The sequence below is a fragment of the Equus przewalskii genome, chromosome 15 (genome assembly GCF_037783145.1).
Source record: "Equus przewalskii isolate Varuska chromosome 15, EquPr2, whole genome shotgun sequence".
NCBI lineage: Eukaryota > Metazoa > Chordata > Mammalia > Perissodactyla > Equidae > Equus > Equus przewalskii.
The window spans coordinates 47,875,316-47,893,679 of NC_091845.1; the positions used below are offsets into that span (position 1 = coordinate 47,875,316).

Genomic DNA, 18,364 nt, shown 5'->3' on the forward strand with positions numbered 1-18,364 from the left:
GTAGTGGAGTATCAAAGTTCCTGCTGATGAGGTCCTTAGGGCTGTTCTGGAGCCTCCCCATCTCCACAACACCCCATTCTGACACAAATGCTGAGTTTCTAGTCCCCTGATAAGCATATTTCTACTGTAAGAAAAACCAATCAGACTTTTGCAGCCCGCTGCAATTAAATTTTCCACTCAACTAAGGCCTCTTGTTCTGAAGTGATGCTCAGCAAACAACTGTTTTGCAATGTGACTTCCCACACAGCTGCCCCACAGGGAAGGAAAGTGTTAGTCAGGCCAAGGTTTCTATTCAGAGATGGTCTCTTTTCCCAGAAAGAAACTTGTTTATCTTATTCTTTAGATCCAGAGTTAATTTAAATGAATCTCTGATCCTTATAACCAGGAGCCTAACCAAAACACCAGATCTTTTCCATTCTCCCTTTATAATACACCCAACATCTACCTCTGCTGTTAGATCCCCGAACCAGTAAGCGTAAGACAACTGTCATCCAGCTTCTTTCTCATTACCCATACTACTACTGCTCTGAACGTGGGATTTTCCTGCTCTAAAACCATCTCAGATCGAGATTCTTTAGGAAGTACCAAAGAAAGGCCAACTCTGGGGCCTGCAATTCAAGGCTCTTTGGGAAATGACTGAACTCTTATCTTTCATTCTTAAACCACTACTCCTCCCTCATACTCACTCTAGTCTCCAATTACACAAAACTGCTCACCTTGCCCTGAATATGTACCTTCCTTCTTCCGTGCCTATGTCATTCACTCCCTCTTCCTAAAATGCCTTCCCATTGTTCGTCTGCTGGAATCCTTTAAGACCCTGTTCAAATGAATTCTCTACCATGAAGCTCTCCTGATTTCTCCAGTTGTAAGTAATTGCCCTTGTCCATAAGCTTTCCTGTGATTTGATGATTCTTTACCTAAAAGGCTTTCACATTCCCCCACTCTTGTCCCTCCTACAAGAAGGGATCATGGTACAGACTCTTCCATCACTATGACTCTCAATACAATTCTCTGTACGTAATACTCATTCAAATATACTAACAACACTAAGAAGGAACATTTATCAGAACTCTAAAAGCAAACTTCTCAATCTGCCCATAAATTGTTTAGTGCTATTTAGAATGTGGTTGAACAACTTAATATATCTCAACTATCCCAGAGGGAGCCATTGTAACATGACCCAGAGTTATAACATGCTCACAGTGATGGCTGTAAATCCTAAGAAAAGGCCAAACTTATTTCATATACTCCAGTGGTTCTCAACCTAGAGTGATTTTGCATCCTTCTTCCTCCCCATAAACACATGGCAATGTCTGGAGACATTTTTGGCTGTCCAAACTGAAGTGGGGAGGGGATGGGAGGAGAAAGTGGTAACTGGCATCTAGTGGGTAGCAGGTGAAGATGCTGCTAAACATCCTATAATGTACAGGACAGATCCCTCTCTCCACCTCCCCAACAAAAACTTATCTGGCCCAAAATGTTAGTAAGGTCAAGGATGAGGAACTCTAATGTATTCATTTTAAGGTATGGCAGCAAATAACACAGTTCGTAACATACTCAACAGAGAAAATGGTTCCATTCAAATTTTAGGTGTTTAAAAAGCCTTATCTAATATTCATATAAGAAAGTATCCACACACAACATAAGGTATTATTGCAATTAAAGCTTAATTTATACATTATGTTATCTTATTTTATATATATTTTACAACTAAAAATAAAAGGGATACATGATCCAATAACTTATATTTAACACAAAAAGATACTCACCTTCAATACATCCCAATATGCCACGTTATTATTGGTATCTTTGGTTAATATATGTCTCTTATCATTAAGAATGTGGCACTGAATAATACTAGCACCCCCTAAAAGAAAAAAAACCCCACACAATTAGCAAAACAACCCTTCTACATTTAAATTCACAGAATGGCAACAACTGTTAACTGTCCTGTAACAGAACATAAGTCATACTAGCCACCAGAAATGAGAAGGCAAATGAGAAGACTATATAATTATATCTAAGGCAATTTAAGGCCAATTAAAGAAGAACTATCTGATTTTAATGATAGATTATGAGTTAAAGGACTCCTCATTTCAAGAGGCTACTAGTGGAAAATTGTGAAGGGCAACCAGTTTTACCCACTGGAAAATCTGGCAAATTTCAAATAAGGGCAGGAAATCTCTGAATTAGTCCCATCTCTCATTAACTTTTGCTTCCTATATTCCCTCTCTTTTATGCCTCCTGAATGGACACTGTAATCTAAAGGCAATAGCACGGACATCTAACTACAGATGAATGCACCATTCAATATTCTAATCTCAAACTCTACGTTAGAGTTGCCACTCTCAGCTGTAGCATGTACAATTTGAGGACCAGATATGACCTTTCTCATTTGTGCCAAAAGGCAACATTAAACTTTATATATTTTACAAAATGGCTATTGGCTTTACCAAGACCATGACTATTTTGATGCTAAGCAAAAAGATTAACTCAAGAAAGCCCACGTTAGCATTTTTAAATGTTTTTCTTTTATTAAAAATAAACCAATAGACTATTAGTCTTTTGTTGACATAAGAATTACATTTAAAGAAAGGTCATCTCCTTTATTTTTGTCAATCTCTTAGTAACAACAATTAACCTCAATAAAAGGTACATTACCTCCCAATTTCCTTACTCACCTTTAATAACCTGGTCAGGCTGCGTACAAAGGGGTGTTATGGGATTTGTACAGTCGTTGTCATAATCTCCAGAGGCTCTAAAATTATGAATTCCCTTCAATGTCTAAAGGAACAAAATTTATTATTTAATCATTTTATGCTCTGTAAGCTTTGCCAATCTGTTTAAAGTGGCAAGAAAAACAAAGAACAAATGAGAAAAACTCAACAATAACATCAACTAAAAAATACTTAGTCACGAAGTACAATTATCTACCATGATTAAAAACAAACAAACAAACAAATATGAAGAAGGGAATGTTGTTTTTTTGGAGAGAACACTAGGTACTCTTGCAGGTAAAGCTTTGTTGATCTCAAATTAGAACAATAAAATTTAGATAAGATATACAGTATTTTTTACAAGTACAGAGAAAGACCACTGGACCTGCAAATAAACAGGAATACATGTAATCACTTTCTCTTTTATTATCCACAAATAGTCTGGTAAGTAAGAAAACTTAAATCTTCTTTAATTAAGATTTAAGAATTAAAAGTATTTTTGATGACTTCTCTCTGCTTATCCTCTATTTCTATCCCTGTTCTCCATGATGTGAAGAAAAGGGAAACGAATTTGAAAGCACAATTTTCTGCTTTCTCTTAGGTTTAGAAAAAAGAGAATCCTAACGAGCTTCCCTGCTGTGCTGGTCCTTGGGCTGCCTATTTTCAAATGCAGCTTCATGAGTTTAGAAGCTGTGCTAATATTTACTGGTTTTATCAGGCAACAGTGCCTGTTCTAAGCACATCAAATGCCTATCTTGGCTCCTGACAAAGAAGTAGAAGACAGAAGTTTCATTTTGACTATTACCTTAATTTTAGTAAAATCCTTAGGATCACACCTGCATCCATAGGGGCTTTCAGATTTTTGCCACTGTCCAAAAGCATGCTGAGAGTCAGGTCATAGTGAGCATTTGCTACTGGTATCTGACAGGTCTCTGATAAGAAACCACACTGTTTATAAACCTTTGCCAGGTCAACAGTGGCTCACTTACCCATTTATTTACTGTAGACTTAGTTGTTGCAACCCAGATTGCAGGAGGGGGATCAGCTGATCTATCAAGCTCCATCTGAAAATAAAGCAAAAAATATTGCTTTATAGAATGCTGACTCTTCTGAACTGCCAGGACTAGCCATACATTACTAAATATCAACTCCTCCATTCAACATTTGTGTGTCGATTGTACCATGGCATGTGTTAAAAGCTAGGGATGCACATAAGAATGAGGCAGTCTCTTTGCTAAAGGAATATACACTCTATAAAAGTGTAACAGGGGTGACTTATCAAAAACAGTGACAAAGTTTTAAGTGTGATTAAGTTAAGGTATCTAAATGAAGACATTCAAAAGGATGACTGACCATAAATATTTTTTTGCTACTCTTTTCTTTTTATGATCTTTCTCAATAACAAGGAAATAACTTTCTTTTTTTTTTGAAAATGTTTGTAGCAAAAAAGCATCCTAACAACACAGCAAAAGTGAAAAGTATCCATTAATTCGCCCCTCTTGCCTAAGGACAGTACATTTGTGAAGTTTACTGTGTGTCCCTCTGTATTTTTAAAATACTATACATAGAAAAAGAGACATAAACCCACGTATATATTATGTGCATGCAATCTTCATTCATCCACTATTCTTCCGGTACCAGGAAATCGCAGGTTTCGAGTCCTGGGGACAGGGCTCGACTAGCAAACACGAATCCTCTTCAGTTCAAAGTGAAGTTCCTTATAACACACGGTTATGTCTGTGCTAAGTTATTTAAAAAAATTTTTTTTATTGTGGTAACGTTGGTTTATAACATTATATAAATTTCAAGTGTACACCATTATATTTCAATTCCTACATAGATTACATCATGTTCACCACCCAAAGACTAAGCACAATCGATCACGCACACAAGTGCCTAATCACCCCTTTCGCCCCCCTCCCTCCCCCTTTCCCCTCTGGTAACCACCAATCTAACCTCTGTTTCTATGAGTTTGTTGTTGTTTTTATCTTCTACATATGTGTGAGATCATATGGTATGTGACTTTCACCCTCTGACTTATTTCGCTTTGTGCTAAGTTCTTTTCATCTTTTTCTCCAGAGCCAAGAGATCCCGGCAGCTGCAGGACTCACAATGCAGAATGTTTCTCCTCTACACTTGTCTTCCCCCATCAGCCTGCTTCCTACACACATGCTGTGTCTGTAGGATTTCAGCCTTAATTCTCTTGCTTCTCTAAAGGATTACTGGTTTTGTCCATTAGGGTGTGCCATATATCTTAAAAAACTGTACTCGGCCAGTTTCATGGGAGCTCTCAGACCATAGGCATCCTCTCAACTATCTCATTGGGCCTCTACTCCCTTTTTCAGCCTTTCCTCCTATCCCATGGTCTGGGGTTCAGATAGCACTTAGTTTTGCAGATGATGAGTATCCGCAATTCTATTTCTTGTTGTCTTTGTTGTTTTCAGATGATTCCTAAGAGGGGGCCGTGCTGTCTTTATGCCCCCATTTTAAATCTGAAAATTTCCTCACTGTTGCTTTAATGTGCAATTCTCTGATTATTAGTGAGGCTGAACATCTTGTCGTATGATCTGGCCATTTTCTAGTCCAGGCTTCACTTTTAGCAGGTGTTCATATGGATAGCCTCTCAAGTGCCCTTTTACCCACATCCCAGATCCTGATTATCAGGACTGCTCTGAGGCAGTAATGGTTTAGAGTATGAACCAGCTCGTTCCCTCTTCTTCAGGAGCACTCTTCCACACCTCCCTCTTGAGGCAATGTACACATTTCTGCTTTGCTGTCTGCTCACAGACAACTGAACTCCTCATATTCCTCCTCCGGAGCAATATGGGGCAATCTCAGTAGAATTTGCCAGTGGGAGAGACACGGGTCCCCAAGGTACCCAAAAAGTTGCAATTTCTTCACAGGTGACTAACAAAAATGTTAAAATACCTTTTTCAAATAAAATACCACGGTTGATTCATGTTTTAATAGAGATTTTGCTATATTTGCCTATCACATGTAACAATCTTAATTGTAAAACTAAAATATATGCCACACCTTGAGAACTGGTGCTTTTTCTTCACAAATGAGCACCCGAATATCAGGGTTTCTTAGGTCTGTACAATAAATCTTCCTGTCCCTTCCTCCAGAATACACGTGGGTAAAGGCATCATTGACTTGCAGAGCCCAAACACCTTCATCATGGACTCGGTACGTTGCTATACATCTCTGCTGGCCAAGGGACCAAAGGCGAATTGTCCCATCAGAACTGCCAGAAAGGCACTGGGAACAAAGAAAGTTAAGGTTAGAACCTGTCACAAAGTTCCTGCTTTCCTGTGCTTTGCACTTGGCTTCTCTCCTGACTCCCCACGGTCAAACACACACTTCTAACAACCAGTATTTCTGCCTCTGATAAAGACTTATGCATGCACCACAGGCTGAAATGACCAAAGGCAACGGTTCATGCTCAAGCAGGGGAAACCTCTGAGCAAAACTGCCTTTGTCCTCTACCTGGGCACGTGCAGCACTGGCATCCCCCAGGAACTTGTTAGAAATGTAAATTTCTGGGACTCATTCCAGACCTAATGAGGCAGAAACTCTGGTGGGGCCCAGCAATCTCTGTTTTGACAGCCTCTCCAGGTCATTCTGGTATGCTAAGTTTGAGAAGCACTGCACTAGGACAGCAAGCCTTTTGGAGCCCTGGGTCACACCTCAGTCTCGTTCCTTCCCTCAGGGCTCTGGATTCCTGGTGGCCTGCCAGGTCTCTTGGATTCTATTGACAGGCATCAGAAGTAAAAACTACTCACAGGCTTACCACTCACTCTCTGTGACCTTGGATACTTCCCATATGAGCCTCAAGTTCAACCTCTATTAATATAAAATGTGGACCCTGAGCATTCAGAGTTAACATTAGCAATTCTGACAATTTCTAAAGGTTCAGGAGCATCAACTACAAAGAAGTTGCTGGCACAGAAATTAGGGCTGAGCACACTGTGAGTCCGACAGAAACTGGCTGACTCAGCCACCCTACATTTGCATTCAGCATGCCTGGTGTTCTCTACCAGTTACTGTGGTGACTTACAGAAGAGGATAAAAACTTGTTTCTCTGGGGAAAAAAATGACCCCAAGGACAAAGGCAACTGCTGGTGCTGGTGTATGAAATTAAGTAGGCAAAGAGTTTCAAAGAGAAGATAGTTGTGGGCTTGGAGATTCGGAAAGTATTTGAACAGATGAGGCCTTCAGCAACATTAAGGATTTATTAACATGCCTGTGACTTGAAAGGGCCTTTAGAACTCTGGACATGTTTAATTAAATGAACACATACTAGGAGACTCCCCCATAAGGTGCGAGGAGCATCTGTGTTTTAATCACCTATTCCGACTAGTTCACAAGAGACTACTAGTTTACACAAGAAACTAACCAATAAAGAAACTAAAGAGGAAGATTACACGCAGACCTTCAGTATGTGTGTGGGAGACCTGCGGCAGTCTGATGGAGAGAGGGCAAGGAGGGGCTCCCCATTCCTGGAAGAGATGCTACCCTTTGATCACTCAGATCCTAGACCATGTATCAACAGGGAGCAAGGCTTGACAATCTGAGGATAAGGAAGGCAAAGATAATGGGTTCAAAGTCCTCATAGCCTGGGTGACTTGCAACAGGAAGAGATACGTCCCAAACCCAAAGTACACATCTACAAGCAGATGAGAAAACAGAGTTTTATCAACCCTGATGTAGAAGACAAAATAATCTTTGACGGTAGTCAGTATTCTAAGACTGCTAAAAAGTATGCCCCCAAATAGACAGCAATTACTTTCAAAGTACAATTATTAGCAAACTTCTTTACAGTGTTTGGTAGTATGGTTGAAGTGTGTGCCTATTTTATAGGAATTCTAGTGCCTGATATCTTGTAGAAGCTGGAAGAGTCATTAAAACGTTTTCCACTGCCTCCACCCTTCCACTGGATAAACATGAAGACTCTCTCATTATGAGGTGACTCCTGGGACTAGGGCAGAAGGCCCCAAATGGTTCTGCTCAATCAGACTTAGGGGCACAGATTCTACAGCCCTGATCAGGTGCTCTGTGTTTTTCCAATGGAGATGAGAGGTACCCGTGTATTGGGACCAGGGTGCTGTTGACTAACATAAGTGTTTCTGGGATGGTCACTCAAACACAACTGCAACTGCAATAGAGAACAGCCAAGTGGGCCAGGTAAGTCAGGGGCAAAGAGTGGCCTAAAGCTCAGAGACCCCTGGACCTCCAAGCTAGATTCAGCAGGACTTATATTACCACCAGGAAAACCCTGTGAGTGATACATGAGGACATGACTGACTCAAACCAACATGGCATGTTGTCCCAGCTACTCAAGCAATTGCCTGAGCAAGCACAAGGACCAAAAAGTCAGGTGGCTTGGCCTAGTAATGTCAGCACCAATCAAAACAACTGCAAAGGTGACAGACTTCAAATAGTAAAATCTGCTAAATAAGGATCCTACTCTACAACAAAGGAAGTGAGGCAACAGGCTGACACCCATGGGATCACTGGCCTGTTATATATATCTTATCACAAGTCCCTGACTTACAATGCCACCAGAGACCCTCCATTATAAGCCTGCAGGGCAACTCTGCAGGATGCAATACATACTCTGGTGCAGTACCTGATAACTATTCCCTTCATATTACAAAAGTCTGAGAATTAGTACATACAGGTTCTTTTGTCCTCCTCTCTTTTTTCCAAATGAGTAGCTATTATACTTGTTTGTTGATCAGTTCCCTAAAGTAAACATGCTGCGTTGCTGGTGGTTAAATTTACATTTAGTCTATACGTGCCAATTAGGAAAATGGATGGAGGAGGAACTACAGGAGGAATGACATCTGCTTAATTATGCACTGTAAGGCTGACAGGCAACTTTGAAAGTACAGCCATATCACTGCCTCTGCTTACAGTAAGTGTGGCTGCCTTCAGACAAAGTGCATTTGTCACTATACATGCTATTTAAATCAACTAAAGTAAAAGCACATTTAGAACTGTATATATAGGGAAAAAGGCATGGAGTGTGGTAGACAGGAGGAGCTTTGAAAGTCTGCCAGGCCCAGAGCCCCCTTCTGGAAACCATCTTATCTACAGCCCCTACTTAAGGGCAGTCCCATGGAGACCATACGATCTAGTCCAATCCTGGACAAAGCTAACAGAACAAGGCATGGGCGACCATCTCAAGTGCAGCGTAGTAGCTACACTGCAAAAAAGTGAGAAGCTGACTACACTGGGCTCTTAAGACTCACATGAAAGTAGGGCTGCAAAGGAACTCAAGAGCTCTAGAAAATACCACAGCTTACAGAAAAGAATATACCTATTACTTCTAATCTTCTCACCAACTATACAAACTATTAAGATTCTCACTTTGCAGATGAGCAAACTAAGTACTAGTGAAGTCCACACAGTATAGTAACATCGAGATCCTTCCACATCTCTGAAGAACTCCATGGGCATCTTCAAGCCTCTCTTTGCCTGATTCTGAAACATGATTTTCTTCCTTTGGCTGGTTTTTCAAGCCTTCTCTATCTCTGGAGACAAAGGTTTCTCTAATTCATGTGTGACACCATTTCCAAAAGGCAATTCCTATGGCAGTAACAGACTGATGGCGTTCCTCATCTCGCCATCTTCTCACACTCCCTTTCCAACTCCATCACAATCAATTCCAATTAGCTCTGAACTTAGCCCCACTCTCTGAAAAAAATGGCTGAGGGAGGCAGTGGTAGGTGGTATGTCTTAGTATAAAATGGTGCTCAGTTTTTGTTTTTTATTACCTACATTGATGAAAAATCATTCTTCCACTGCTACAGCACAAATAGAATTGTGATTTATAATTCACAAATTATGTGGCCAACAGAGTACTAGTACATGTTCAAACATTACCAAAATGTTTTTCTTTAAAGCGTTGAGTCTAAGTACTAGGTTAGATAACTAAACTTATAGACTGAACCTACATAGTCAACCAATAAGATGCGCCCTGCAGTCAGACCCACCACGAGGAAATTTTCCACTGACTACTCTGGCAGAAAGTATTCAATACCAAAGATTCCTTCTGCTTTACACAAGGTAACAATTTAAATTATTTTAGCCTATACTTATAACTGCATATACTTATCTGCATTAAAATTATTCTGAGGAAATTCCTTGTTTGGCCTTTATTTAAAAGTGATGCAAACAGACTAATTAAAAAATGTGGATTATTATATGCACAATTGAGTATTTTAAGGATTTAAAATTAGATCACAGTTTATAATATGTGTGGCTTTTGGTTCAAATCAACTTATGCAACAGTATACAAAGTGGGGAAATTTCTGCTGTATGAAATTTTTTAGAGTCATTAGGTAAATGTCCAAATGAAACCACATACCTGTGTGCCATCTCTGTTCAACAGCAATGCTTTTACATTATCTGTGTGCCCTTTAAGCTTCATTAGTTTTGCACATGTTCTTGGATCCCATACTCTTAAAACCTGTGAATTTTAACCAAATATTACACAAACTGAGTATATACATGATCAAATTTAAGTAAGAGACGATCTTTATAAGTCAAATGACAACCATTAACTTCTGAGAAGGAAATGCTGCTTCTGCCCATGAACACTGCCTAAGTCTCCCAATCTTTCTAAGTAGGAGGAGGCCTCTCTAATATCAAAAAATGCACAGGCCTCCCGCACCCCATCAACCTCATCCCTCTACCCCATTACCACACACACGGCAGTAATTATATAGTCATACTCTTTTATTTGCTTAAATAAAACCTTTCTTTTAGCATCCACCAGGTAAAACCACTGTCTATATATTTAGTAATTACACAGATCAAGTGATTTTGGTTTCTTTGTTTCTTAGTGTTAAAATACACCCTGAAGCTCCCCCTTACCTTCTCAGTGGACCCTGATACAATGATTGTTCCCAGTTGATTCATTGCCAGGCTATAAATGGAATCTTTGTTCCCGCTTAACGAAGAAGCTATTAAGGATAAATGGAGCTAAATGTTAACAAAATTATCAGCTGTTTAATAGCTAGTCAACAAAAATTGCAAGTTTAATTATTTGATTCAGGAAATCTTATCTTTATGAGTGCTCTAAGAAAAAGAAATCTACCTATAATGGAGATAATTCTAAACAATATTGTTATCAAAATTTACATCTTTTCTGGATTTGAGTTTACAAGTGCTCGATAAACATTTGCTAAACTGAATTGCACTGCCATTTAAAAACAATCGACATCAGTAACGTATTTTCAGAGGTATACGTGCCAATAAATATGAAAAAAAGGTCCAAACGTGCTATTATAAAGGAAACACAAATCAAAACAAAAATACTATTTTCATCTACCACATCAGATAAAAAACAAGGTAAAACTTAATTCTCAAAAAATACGGTAAAATGGCACTCTCATACATTACTTGGAGGATAATTCGACACAACTCTTCTGGAAGGAAGTTAGGCAACATGGAGCAAGAATCATGTTCATACCCTTTGATTTAGAACTCAGTATCAATGAAGTAGAAAAAAATTGCACAAAAAACTATCTATATAGTGTGATCCTAATTTTACAATAAAGAATAAATATAAACAAACATACTGAGAAGTTATGAGTAGAGGAGTTAAAACAGGTAAAGTATTTAGAAAAGTAAATGCTTGTAGTAAGTGCTCAATAAATGTTAGCTATTAGTATTATTTCTATAGTCATAAAAAAACTTATGTGATATTCTCTCTAAACAACTGTAAACAAAACGTATCTGTTGCAGAATCTATAACCACTAAGCCTGGTCTCTGACCTTGGGACAGTCCTGCTTTTTTTCCTTTGTTCCTTCTTATTAGTGTCTCTTTGAGGTAGGCCTTACATCTAGAGACAGCTAAGTGATGTATCATGACAGCCCCCAGCAGGGACCAGCTGCTGAATCACTAAGATAGCGTACAGATGAAAAATCAAGAACAACAGAAGAATAGTGATTAGACCGTCACATATTTCCTGGGAAATAGCGAAAAGCAATATTCAAGAAATTATAAACACCAGTCTCTCAAACTGCCCTTCTTGGCACCTACTAGGTTATATTAGAACTGTTTTAGCTATGTCAATGTGATTATTCCACAGAGTTGTGACAAACTGGACCTATAATGTAGGGATCTAGATAGTTCGGGCCCATGTCTTGAACACAGACCTTCTAGGCCAGGCTTAGCTAAAAATGTGCTCCTGGGAGTCCCTTCTGACACCTGGCCTAGAGCGCCCTAGTAGGCTGGGCCAAGCATGAGACGTGTATGGGTGTGACCTGGTAATCTGAGATCTCTTCGTTGATGAAGCATCCATGCTATTAACCTGCTGTGAACATCTCTGAATTGCCTCTAGAAGCACCCTAGCTTCCCTGAACTCTTCTGGAATTGGCTGGATTCTTTAGGGCTTGTTCTGAAATGGTCCCACAAAATTGGCACTGAAAGCCTTTTCTTTCTTTCCTTTGGGTATTTTCCATCATGCCCATTAACTCAAAGGCTCTTAATATATAGTAACACTTTTAAAAGTAAAAAACTGCCTACTCTGTCAGGTAATCACCACTTCCACCAATAATACCTGCTGAGAGTATGGCTTTGGGACAGGCAATGCTGTGAGATGGACAAAGCAGTAATAAGACAGACTCTCCTGCCCTGTAGGAACTTACACTTTAGCTAGGGAGCTAAGACATGCGCATTTACAAAAATAACCAGCTTAGACCTGGAGAAGTTACCACTTTTAGAGTGCAGTGAGGAAATAACTCTGTTGTTTAATCAAACTCTTGGGGGATAGAACACTGCAGGTAGAAGCATTCTCAAAATATGAACCACTGTTTCGATGCAAATCTATCAAAGATGTTTTATTAACCATTCTTTATGTCAACTTGGGTTACTATCATAGAAATTTTTTTCAAACATCTTACTTGTGACAGTGTTATTTGAGGCAGTCAATGCTGTTAGAGTATTCACATCCCAAAGGAATATTTGTCTGTCCAACCCAGCTGATGCTACCAGTTCTTTATCCTTGGCATATGCTAAGGCCTTTACATAATCCTGTAACAGAACACACACACTGTGATCTACTCTGTAGATCAATAGGAAAATGGGCTACATAAAGAACTGTATTGACGCCAATATTACACTAAAGACACTGAAAACTATATTAGTTGTTTTACCTTATGTGTCCTTAATGTTGACATGCAAAATCCCTTATGTGCATTCCATACTTTTACTGTCGTGTCAGAAGAAGCAGATATTACTACAAGAGGCAAAGAATTAACAAATCCGTTAGTAGTGTGACATCATCATTTTAAAGACTTCTCTTAAAACAATGTAACATTGTTTCAAACTAATGTTCATATATACATATACATACTTGAATATTTATAGTATTGCTAAAATTAATTCAAACATCTATTAATGTTCATACACACACACACACATATATCTAAAAGCTCTTTCTAGAACCTATCATATTTTGTCTCAAATATTTTTTTAAATAGGCAGGGCAAACTTTTAATTTTCCAGTTGAAGGTGCAACTAATTTGATTGAGAAAAATTTCTCTAACAGACTGCAAAACCAAGAAATAGACGTTACTATAAAAGAACAAAAAGGGATATTAAAAAGGATAAAAGAACAATACATATTTTTTTGCCTTTAGTTTACTTTTTTTTATTGAGGTATAATTGACATACAACATTATATTAGTTTCAGGTGTACAACATAATGATCCGATATTTGTATACATTGTGAAACGATTACCACAATAAGTCTGGATAACATCCGTCACCACATATAGATACAGAATTATTTTTCTTGTAGTGAAAACTTTTATGATGTACTCTCTTAGCAACTTCCAAATATACAATACAGTATTATTAACTATAGTCGCCATGCTGTATATTACATCCCCAGGACTTATTTTATAAATAGAAGTTTGTACCTTTTGACTCCCTTCACCATTTTGCCCAACCCTACTTCGCACCTCTGGCAACCACCAGAATAATACATATTGTATAAGTCTACTTATATACAGTTCAGTGCAGTCAAAGCTAACCTATAGTGGTTAGAAGACAGGAGAGCAGTTACCTTGGGGCAGGGGGTAATGACTGAAGGTGGCATAAGGGGGCTTCTGGCAATCTGTTTCTTGATATGGGTGTTCACCTTGTGAAATTGTATTGAGCTGTACTCTCAAGGTGTGTGCTTTTCTGTATGTACGTTATACTTCAGTAAAAAAGCTTACATAAAAAATGAAAAATTATATCCAATTGAACTAAAAACATCCAGAAGCCCAATAATCCAAGGAAATACTTACATGTTTTCCCATTACAACAGAGTACAATGTCGTTTACCCAATCAGTATGATGTTCCATAGATGCTATATATGGATCTTGCTGAAATCAAAAGAGAAATCATAAGAATGTCATTAGTTTATATTAGAGGATGAAATATATCACAAATTATAGATATGTTTAGATTCTTCAGTTAATGTGACACACTGCTCTAAGGCCTTAAAATCGACAACTGAATTCAGAGTAGAATTTCATCAAACAGTTGATGCTTTCAGATGACAGATATAAATAGAAGTTTTGTTTTAGGACAGTTTTATTACTGATGAAAGCCTAGGTTTCTGGGACAAATGCTTAATTTTTATGCCTTGAGTTGGTGAAGGCAACAAGATCTGGGCTAGTCACCATGTGTAACACAAAGTGCTACAGGAAGGGGTTTACTGGAAAGCACAGGACATGAACAAATCTGCAGGCTGGGGAGATTTGAACCAGCAGTGGGGAAGGCTCACAACAGATGGCAGGGGCAGAAACAAGAGTGGTGAGGAGACTAGCGTGACTGCAGAGGGAGAGGACTACCTTTGAGTTTAGCTTCCCACTGCTGTTTCTACCTTCTGAACTAAATGTTTTGCTCATGATATCTACAGTCCTTCAGAGAAGAAATGGAAGCCAAGGGCTAAAGGAGTACTACGTGTGTCACCATTTCAATTCAGTAACTTGAGATTCTTCTACTTCTCTCACTTGGCTTAATTACCAGGAGAGGCTTTTTAAAGAAGAGTATTTAGTTACATCCTACATTTAAGACAAGCAAGTTCAAGACTCTGCACGGGCAAAGAGAACGAATGGCTCTCTACAAGTCTATTTGAGAAATGACGCTATTCAATTTTGTCATAAAATGAAGACTAGAAAAAAGATGTTCGAGGGTAGGAGAGGCAAATTTCTAGATTCTTCCAGGTTAGTTCTTAAGAGCATTTTCCTGAATTTGTTTGAAATACTGTAAATTCCCAGAAAGGTGATATTCCAATTCAAATATAAGTTCCAAAAAGCATTTCAAAGCCATAGTTTTCTTACTTCCCATGTTTTTGACATTGGGCCACCACTGTTTCCACTGGTTATAGAATCCAAAGCCCAGTGGACCAAAGTCCGTTTAAAGAAACATCATCCAGCAACTGTGCAAAGTAGTGGTTCTTTTTTGGACTAAACATCAGACTCGTAGAGCTTGCTGAACAGGCACAGACTTTTAAAACTACAAGGTCTAGCACCAGGGTTTTGAAGTTAGATTGGGCTCTAATTCTCTGTCACTCACTAGCTATTTAATCATGGATTTTTCTGAGTCTGTTTTCCCATCTTTGAAAATGGATCATAACAGATGCTGTAAAGGATTATTGTAAGAATTAAGACCATACTGGATATGAAAGTGCTGAGTGTCTGGTACATGGCGAGGAGCTCAGTAAATGCTCCTTTTCCTTCCCTGAATCTTCCCTTCTATGTCACTCACAATACAGGCATTCAAACAAAATACATAAAGAGTTCCTTTCCATTTGACTGGGGTTTTATCTTTACATATATTTAAATTCCCTTTCCTGTTTAAGTAAGAAGACTTTCAATCTCCTGAAGAAGGGGAGTATGTTGTCTTCATATTTTTATACCAATCTTATATTATCTGATAAGGCCATATGGGTTTTGTGGTTGGCCTAATCACTTTTAAATGAAGAAATCAAATATTTGTTCAAGATTAATTATAAATGCAAAAGCATATTCAATCTTTCTTTAGTAGCACTGAAAAGTGTTGCCAAGAAGCTTTTTGGGAACATATTTAAAGCAGAAAAATAAATTGTTGAAAGTAATCCCTCTACCAGACAAATCTCTTTGCTCCTTTGAAGCAGAGAGCTCTTATCACAAACCTAGTTCATGGAGTCCCTGCCTTAGCTAAAACACTTCTAAAACTCCCCTAGGGAGTTCTCAAAGGCTTACACAATTCTGGTTGCAATGTCTTTACAGAGTCTACCATGACTCAGTTCTCAAAGAAATTACATCCGACTGTGAAAGCGTCATGTTAGACAGACCAAAATTTACTGAGTATAGATTTAAAATGTATACTGAGTCCCCGCCTTACCTTGTGCTGATTGACACTCCATATTCTTATGATGGAGTCTCGACCAGCCGTGAAGAGCCTGTTTAGTGCTGGATCCAGCTGCAGGGCATTGACTCCATTTCGATTGTATTTTTCCACTTCATCTCGAATAACATAGGAAACCTGACAAATATGTCAAGATTGGCTTTTTATGAAGCTACAAAACATGCAATAATAAAATGTAGCCTCCTAGGAGCCAATCTGGAATTCAAAATCCCATGTTTTCCAACATAAAACTTTTTTTTCAATCCAATAAAATTTTATTGTACTCTATGGAGACTGAAGGGCTGAGAAGAAGAGAAGAACGACATTAATGATGGCCTAGTCCAAGATGAGCAAGTTAGATGCTAAAATACTGCAGCTGCTTCCTAACTGGACTCCTCTCCCACTCCTGTCTGTCTTTAACCCATTTTCCACAAAGCAGCTGGAGTAATCTTTTAAAAGTGTAAACTAGAACGTCTCACTCCTGCTCAAAAACCTCTCTGGGTTCTTATTCTACTAGACTTACAATTTGATCTGAACTCCTAACACGGCTTCAAAATGTGCCTCGTTCACCTCTCCTGCCTCATCTTTGTTCTCTCTGCTCCTGCTCCGTGCACACACTGGGCCTCCAGACCATCACACCGGTCCCTTCTCTTTGGAAGCTCTTCCTCCCACTCTCTGTCTGGCTAACTCCTACTGCAGTCTTGAGATTCCTGCAGGCCTCAAAAAGGCCTTCTCTGCCCTGCCAAGCAAAACGAGGTTTTGAGTTCCTATAATACACTAACCTTTCCCTTCAGAGCACGTCCCCTTACCTTGTTACTCCTGGTAATCTGTCTGCTCCACGTGAAAACCCAAGAGAATCAACCAAAGGTAATTACGACTAAGAAAAAGTCAACAAGCTGGCTAGCAGCCAAAAGCAAAACTTTCCTAATCTAATGAAATAACCAGTTAAGAATATAATGAGGGCAAGGGAACCCATTTACAATAGCAACAAGAATAAATACTTAAAAATGTATTTTGCAAGGCAGATACATAACTGACAGGACAAGGTACATAAAAGGAAAAACTTGAATAAAGGAGACACGCCATACTGTGGCATACGAAGATTCAAAATGACAATTCTTTTCTAAATCTGTGATTATAACCCAACTTTGGTCAGAATCCGACTCAATTTCTTTCTAGAAGCTGACAAAATAAATAGTACAATGTTTTGGGGTGGGGAGGAAGGAAGGAATACCCGGTCATTTTTTAAAATGAAGGTAATTAGAAGGATAGTCTTTAAAGATCTTTAAAGGTATTATAAAGCTACCAGAATTGCAATGGAGTACCACAAGAGGAATATATAAAAGGATCACTGGAATAAAACAAAATCAGGAAAGATAATTTCCTATTATGAATTTTCTATTTTGATATAAAATAGTGTTTCAAATCACTAAGGGCATGATAAATTATTTAATAGATTATGTAGGAGCATTTGGTGATTCTATTGGGGAAAATTATATTCTTTCTCCAAATCTTAAACCAAAATCAATTTTCATATGGATTAAAAATGGAAATTTACTAACTTAATCATAAAAGTACTTTTAAAAAGACAGGTGAGGGGGTGTCCCCGTGGCTGAGTGGTTAAGTTCGCACGCTCCGCTACAGAAGCCCAGGGTTTCGCTGGTTCAGATCCTGTGCGAGGACACGGCACCACTCATCAGGCCACGCTGAGGTGGCATCCCACGTCCCACAACTAGAAAGGACCCACAACTGAAATATACAACTATGCACTGGGGGGATTTGGGGAGAAAAAGAAAAAAATGAAGACTGGCAACAGTTGTTAGCTCAGGTGCCAATCTTTAAAAAAAATAAAAAGGTGAATATTTTACATAGTCTACATAAAGAAGGTTCTGCTAACATGACAAGATAGCAATCTTTAAAAAGGAAAAGAGCAGGGGCTGGCCCTGTGGCCGAGTGGTTAAGTTCGCGCACTCCACTGCAGACAGCCCAGTGTTTCGTTGGTTCGAATCCTGGGTGCGGACATGACACTGCTCATCAAGCCACGCTGAGACAGCGTCCCACATGCCACAACTAGAACGACCCACAACGAAGAATATATAACTACGTACTGGGGGGCTTTGGGGAGAAAAAGGAAAAAAATTAAATCTTTAAAAAAAAAAAAAGGAAAAGAGCAGCACTGATCTCACCAAATACAAGTCAAAACCATTTGTATGTAGAGAAATTTTCATAGGAGATTTATTAACAATA

The 18,364-nt window shown here is 38.7% G+C and overlaps 1 protein-coding gene across 4 annotated transcripts in view; it reads right to left on the minus strand.

Moving 5' to 3' along the window:
* WDR48 (WD repeat domain 48) overlaps nt 1-18,364 on the minus strand; it is a 44,680-nt gene that overhangs the window by 15,637 nt on the left and 10,679 nt on the right. For 3 of the 4 annotated variants that reach the window (XR_011527506.1, XM_008530276.2, XM_070577217.1), the window contains exons 2-11: nt 16,115-16,255; nt 14,028-14,106; nt 12,888-12,970; nt 12,636-12,765; nt 10,602-10,690; nt 10,093-10,194; nt 5,754-5,978; nt 3,707-3,781; nt 2,682-2,784; nt 1,770-1,867 (exon numbers count right to left, since the gene is read on the minus strand). Coding sequence is in view for 3 of the 4 variants with exons in the window: in XM_008530276.2 (XP_008528498.1) it covers nt 1,770-1,867; nt 2,682-2,784; nt 3,707-3,781; nt 5,754-5,978; nt 10,093-10,194; nt 10,602-10,690; nt 12,636-12,765; nt 12,888-12,970; nt 14,028-14,106; nt 16,115-16,255 (1,125 nt within the window). In the remaining variant the exon portion in view is untranslated. Of the gene's footprint in view, nt 1-1,769; nt 1,868-2,681; nt 2,785-3,706; nt 3,782-5,753; nt 5,979-10,092; nt 10,195-10,601; nt 10,691-12,635; nt 12,766-12,887; nt 12,971-14,027; nt 14,107-16,114; nt 16,420-18,364 lie in introns of all 4 variants that reach the window. The other variant, XM_070577216.1, reaches the window with a different exon arrangement.